Source organism: Colletotrichum abscissum (assembly GCF_030869225.1).
Source record: "Colletotrichum abscissum strain IMI 504890 chromosome Unknown Scaffold_186.1, whole genome shotgun sequence".
Classification (NCBI taxonomy): Eukaryota; Fungi; Ascomycota; class Sordariomycetes; order Glomerellales; family Glomerellaceae; genus Colletotrichum; species Colletotrichum abscissum.
This window is the reverse complement of record NW_026850083.1, coordinates 1-6,650: the sequence shown is the minus strand read 5'-3', so window position 1 is coordinate 6,650 and position 6,650 is coordinate 1. Positions and strand designations below refer to the sequence as shown.

At 48.0% G+C, this 6,650-nt stretch overlaps 2 protein-coding genes across 2 annotated transcripts; one reads left to right on the top strand and one right to left on the bottom strand.

Moving 5' to 3' along the window:
• Positions 1-4,418: 4,418 nt before the first annotated feature.
• CABS01_16878 (uncharacterized protein) lies at positions 4,419-4,617 on the top strand (the record flags this gene model as incomplete). Its single annotated transcript, XM_060550207.1, has 2 exons — positions 4,419-4,487; positions 4,549-4,617. 2 exons carry the CDS (start codon positions 4,419-4,421, stop codon positions 4,615-4,617), a joined length of 138 nt encoding a protein of 45 aa, XP_060402135.1.
• Positions 4,618-6,081: 1,464 nt separating this feature from the next.
• CABS01_16877 (uncharacterized protein) lies at positions 6,082-6,494 on the bottom strand (the record flags this gene model as incomplete). Its single annotated transcript, XM_060550206.1, has 2 exons — positions 6,082-6,146; positions 6,194-6,494. 2 exons carry the CDS (start codon positions 6,492-6,494, stop codon positions 6,082-6,084), a joined length of 366 nt encoding a protein of 121 aa, XP_060402134.1.
• Positions 6,495-6,650: the final 156 nt, after the last annotated feature.

The following is a 6,650-nucleotide window of genomic DNA, read 5'->3' as shown; positions in this document are numbered from 1 at the left end:
AGAAATGTTCTGAGCAATGGACGTAACCTGGCGAAGTGTTGTTCATCCTTGCCATGACGCTGAATGCACGAAGCTTTGGAGTGCGACCGCAAGGACGCAGGCACGTTGGCGGCATCTTGGACTATTGCAGTGTGGGACACATTGTCATGTGGGCGGGGTGCTGAACAGTTCGGTTAATCACAACAAACACAACACTAACGGCAAAAGTAACCGTGAGCAAGACTGACCGTTCAAGTGTGATATATCACTCCTCACCATATCACTAACGACACCCATAGAAGCAGACAACCGACGACGTCCATTAACAAGCATCGCGAATTATCAACTAACCCCCAAAACCGACCATGCCAAATCAGACTTCGAGGGGCTCTTGTAGCAGAAGGCCGTGGTACGAAAGCGTACCACTCAGCGCCGATAATAAATCAACACAGGCCTAGCTGGAAAGCGCAAATGGGCAGGAGAGCGCGGCGCATCACCTTCCGCAAATGCAGCAGCAGCACTAGAAATGCGAAGAGCTTTGTTGTGTGAGAAGAACAGGACAAACAAGAAAAAAGGGGCCTAAATCAAGTCGACATGTCGACTAAGGTGAAAATGGTTATGCTCGTATCATTCGGCCGGCCTTGAGCTCCGTACGCTGCCCGTCTTTCATCTGAACATTTTTTGCAACGAAGGTTTGTTGGGCCGCACTTCCACGCTGGACGAAACGACCGCGGGTTTACATACGATGTGTCCAACAACGTGCACTAAACATACGCTAATTCCGGCGCCCCACCTTGTTTTCCGTCAACGCCGGTTTGTCGTCCGGCCTTGGGCCTTGCGTGGGGCATTCTTCGGTGCGAGCAAATGCTTGTGTGATCCTTGCCGGCGCGGGAAAGGCTCCAGTTGGTATTCCGTACTAATGGCCAAATTGTCTTGTCATTGCCCCATGATTGCCCCTGTTGTGTGGGCCGTATTGTCTACGCAGTATGTAGAAGCAAGGCAGCAACGAAATAGCTTCAACGAGGTACGTTGAACCCACGACAAGGCACACTTCCCAGTCGATGCAACGATCCTCCAATGTACGGAGTAGCAGAGTCGTGAATTGGTTGGACGAGCTTGCAGCTTGGCTGGGTCAACTGCTGGCCTGAGGTACTTGCTTTCGCTGTTCGGGGTCAGCTATCACCCCATGTCCGACCTATCGCCCACCAACCGGAGGTCAGTAATGGGATCCCCGACGGTATGGAGGCCGCCTGATTTGGCACAAGGCGCAGGCAACAGGCGCCGATGCAAGGATGGATGATGTGGTTAATCGGACCCCAGCCATATGCCAATGATTGAGTGCACCGTGCCACACACACGCATTGCAGCCGATGCGGCTTCCGTATCCGCTGAGACTGCCCGACACCTTCGGACATCACAAGGCCGAGTTCCTCAGTGCCGAGAAGGCCGAAGACGACGTGATCAGCTGCCTATTGCACAAGACATGTGAGCTTTTGTTTGCCGAGACACTTAGTATGCTCATGCAACTCCCCAATGCTCTTTCAAAATGCTTGCTTGAAGACAGGCCAAGAAGTGTTTCAATGACAGTTGATCACGGCAATGAGACTCGGCAAACCTACATCGAAGAGTGCTCTGTAGAAAGTTGTGAACGCCACCATCTATAGATGACCCTATAGACTACTTGATCATTCGAGGGGGAGGACAAACGAGACAGCAGCAATGTCCGGTGGCTGGTAGTCGCCAGTAGGTGGGGTCAGGGATTGAACTCCCAGTCCTTGGGAAAGTAGTCATTAGGAATATGTTGTATAAGCACGTGCGGTGAACGACTACCGCCAACAAGAAAGCTCTCCGGATAGTGCTTCTGCAAAGCATCCAGATAAGTGAGAGGAGGCTGACGCCCTCATGTCGTCTAACGTGCAGTTGTCAGCAGCCGCCTCAAAGAGTCGCCGTCACGGCTCCGACTGGTCAATCACCAGGACTAAGAACTCCATTCGTTGACTATGCTGTTTGTCAATTCACCAGACCCGGTCTGCTGCACTCCGTGCATGTATTCGTATCCGACTAAACAACTCTCCGGGTTTATTAGATGAACGTGTTTCCCACAACTGTTGTCTGCCGACTATGATCAGACTCCAAATTTTGTTTTATACCACGCCCGCGCGAAAGAAGAAGAGGAAAAGATAAGAATAGGCTTGGCACGCCACACGGGTGCATACCACCTTTCATATGTGTACATGCTCTATTACGCCCCGGTGAAGCTGTTTAGGGCTCGCATGTTAATTTACATATTGTCCAACTTCGTTCGTATCCTTGCGTCCAAGAAGCCCGTACAAGTCTGGTCCGTCTCCGTATGTGCCATTTTCGGGTTTGTATGCCGATGTTACTTTTGCTCGTGGGATCAGTAACAGGCCATCTTAAAGGTGTCTCTCAAAGTGTCCGGCGTGCTATCGACGGCGGCCGACGCTAGTCCTGCCGTCAATGACACGAGGGTACGTGGAGCGACGTCGGTTGGTTTGTAAGTTGGTGTGGCGAGGTTGAAAACTAGTTGTGGTCGATTTGCCGCTAGTTGATTTGTGCATCCGGTCTTTCCGTGCTCATGGCGAACTTGATCGTCTCACTGACATCTACGCTCGTCGACCAAGCCGTTGGGTCGGACGCGTACTTTCCTCCAGGTATGGCTGTAGGCGTAGGCCATGACTAATTCGCACGATCTTACCCTCGCTCAGGCGAAACTCACCGCATACAGTCAATACACAGTTAACCTCATAGTCGGGCTAGGATTGCCCTACAAGGGATAGATGCCACTCGTAAAGGCCCAACAGATCACTCTGTGTAAAACAACCACACCTATCCGCATTCATGATATCATTGCTAAGCATACTGATGATCTGTCAAAGGGCTATGGGCAGGTTTGACACATGGGCCAGCTGGTTTCTGTGACGGCTTCATCATCGCCATGCTTGAACGAGCAAAAGGTCCAACCATCTCGTGCAAGACAGAAATCAAGTAGTGCAGATGTGACCGTCCACTGCTTTCACAGAGCCTTGCAGATTCAAAATGTTCACAGATATCAACTTTCGCCGTTTTGCCCTGGCATCCCTAGTAGGGAAGCTAGGCTCATCTTCCAACGCTGCTGGTGATGGCCACAGACCCTACGATGAATCCTACCATACCTGATGAATCATGCCCTGGCATTTAAGAGTCTAGCGATGTATAGGTTTCCCGCGCTGACATAGCCTGCTTGGTTAACGCTGATGTCAATTGATAGATTTGGAAGAATTCTATTACCGACCTTCCGTAACCAGGGCATAACGTGACACAACCCACTGAGTTGGATTGCGGTTACGTGAGTCAATTACTTTTTTGGGAATGTTCATCGGGGTTTCAAACGCAACTGCATCTTACTTTCATCCTCAAGTTGCTGTCGGACAATTTACTTCATTGTGCTTCATTTCATGAGCGGCTATGGACCATGGTCAGTGTATTGCTTTCCGGTACTTAGAATGAGAACGATAACCTTCCCCGAAAAATCCCTCGGAGGGCTCTATTGTGGTTGCGGCTCGTTGTCCGTCACTCTTTCCGTTAGTAATTGGTGGGTACCTTAGACCCTGAGTAGCATTCACTTAAAGTGACCACACAGTGAAAAGACTCTACCAAAGTCTTTCGGTCTCGTTACATCAGGGTTATATAACTGGATCAATCAGCAATTTTTCCGCCTCGATAAATGGTAGCCTTGAGGTTTGATGAATAATACACCCTTGACTCATCACGATCGTATATAAAAGTAACAGGCATCTGGGCGGAGCATGATAGAAAGCGTCACTTTGTGATGGCGACCGACATTTCTTTCTAGGCATTCAAGCGATGGTTCTCGCCGCTACAAAGGCGAATTTGAAGATTCTTCGGGAACCGCGTCGCGAGCCTGAACAGAGATCATCCGTATCCAACGCAGCATACCTCACGACTCTATTCCGGAAGATTGATATGTGCCAGGCTGATATTGATTGGAGGTGTCATTACGTCATGCACTCTTAAGATACTACGTTTCCAACCTGCAAAGGCTCTCCTATAAAACCATCACTAATATAAGAAACAAACTCAGTCACTAGTTCATTGACACCGGGATTTACCGCAAACTCTCATTCGTTAGCATGATCTAAAACCATGCCAGCCAATGTGGATCCCTCAGATAATATCAATCACTCAAAGCAACCCCTAGCTTCGAGATTGGTAATGTCACACAATGAGTAATCGTTCCATAGAAAACTCGGTTTATGCACGTCAAACAAACGCACTCATCAAATTAGGTTCTGGAGTATTTAAGCCAGACTATCTGCACCGACAGTTGCCCTGCGAGCATACGTCTGACAGACCTCCAGACATGTTTGCAAAGTCTTTCTCAATCTTGCTGTATTGCGTCGCTGCCGTGTACGCTCATAATGTTTCCAGAAATGCAGGGCCTAAAAACCCAGAAACTGGCTGGAAAGCTGCTGATTTTCCTCGGGCATGTCAGAACTGGGCGGTGTCGGACTACGAGATGGTAGCTCAGTGTAACGACACCACTTCAAGATTCGTGTGGTCTCGACTGAAGCTCAGCAAGTGTCTCTGGAACGATGGGGGTACACTCAAAGCCAATGAGAAGTAAGCCGGTTGAACATGACTATGGTACCGTTTGAACTGACGTTTTGTACCAGCGGAAACTTTCAAGATTCCTGTTCCGGTTGTTCTATTGACGGGAGCAAGTACTCCTGCAATTGCAAGCCCGACAAAGACAGCAACGAGGTGTCCAGTACCATTGATCTAGGTATAGATTTGCTCTTTGTTGTCTTTCTATTTGACTCATCCAACTAACGTTCGGAACATAGGCCAGATCATAGGGAATTTTGATGGCCGTCTCTGTTGTGGGAGAACGCAATTTACTTGCGGAGATGGAAGCCTATACGGCTAACGTAGGTTTGCTTTACGTACCCATGATCTCCTACGATAACTCTGATTTTCTGCGTGTTTATTTTGTCTATGTCTTAGTGTGGCTTGTTTTTCGTTTGATCGTTGTGACAATGTATTTCTATGTTCTAAGCGCTTGAGATGTATGTGGATCGATAGCTGTTGAGACCGCTCAGGTTATCACTTGGGATACCTTATACGTATAGCTACTGTGGACGTTATAAAATTTATATCTGATCGTGGGGGTTCTATTTTCCGCATTGTTCGTCGAATTCTCTTTTGATATTGTGGAATAATATTCAAAGGTTGAATTCGATATGATCCAGGTTGGTCGGTCTTCTGAGTATATATGGCTACTTCGTGAACATCTATATGATTATCTTGGTTCATATCAGTCGTAGAACTGTAAAGATATAATTACGCTTGAACACCCTTCTTCTTGTTGGTTTTTCTTTCAGAAAAAGTTTTTGACAATATGATACAGGTTCAAGAACTCTAATAGCAGAGTTATTGAAGGTTAATGACTTAAAGACAGTAGAAGCCGTTGCATAATTTACAAAAATGCCAAAATGGTACGTAAATTCCCTGACAATTCGCCACTATGGAAAAAGGACTCTCCAATACGAAGATGGCGTATGCTAGCTAACGAAGCCTTTAATATGTTTCTCAGATATTATAACTCATTTCACGCTTATATCCCTCGCGTCAAATGACCCTGCTCCACATCATTATTTCCCGTAAACCATGTTCGTCGCGCCGTATTAATCACTCTTTTCCAGATGAAAACCTGATACTTCGGGGCTTACGGCGACGCGCAACAACCAGAATATCTACGCGGGATCATTTGACCCGAAGACCCATGCCTCGTACAAGTCATCTAAACGCACAATAGCTAAGGGCAACCGAAGCGGAGCCATCCGGCGTTCTACGGGAGGAAGCACTTGCTGAAGAATATGCTGATGAAGCGCTCGTTGAAGCGGTCGGATTAAGACATCCGTATTAGAGAAAATAAAATTTAACTCTTGTGAGCCGGCCTCATTTCCATCAAAATTGGCTGTCAAGAGATGAGTGTTTCCAATTTGGTCCATGGACATGTCAGTGACCTTTGGCCAGCGCAGACATCCGCAAGACGCAAGAAAGTCCATGAAATACAGGGCTTTAGGTATAGACGAGCTTCCATCGGTCGCGTACCGGCAGGAACGATGAAGTGTTTTCAGGATAAACTGCATTGGTGTCTGTAAGCCGTCCAACGGCGTCCAAACTCTCGTACGATCGACGCCATGTCGAATGAGGAATTCCACTTTTGATCTGAAAAGACTCGGGACTTCTTCGTCAAGAGCATTGTACCAAGCTTGTGCGACGATGTGGGAATTCGTCTCACTGTCAATATCCGCACCAGCTTCGAGAAGGAACTTCATCACTTCAGATGAATGAGCGTCCGCTTTGGCAGCCTCTATGAGGGCATAGTCAAGCTCTCTCTGGTATTCAGCGAGGTTTGGTTCACATGCGACCATGTTCTGGTCCCGGCAAACTGGTGCGGCAAGCTTGTTGAGAATCTTCTCCATTGCCATTTCTTTCCAGGCCCAGAACTGCCGCTCCGATGAGTAGACGCAATTGGGATCATACCAGAATCCGATGTGGAAGCGACTGCCTGCCGCGAGCGCTAGTGAGCCGAGCAGAGCGAAAGTACCATTTGCAAGCCAATCGGTCGTTTTCTGGCAAGACGA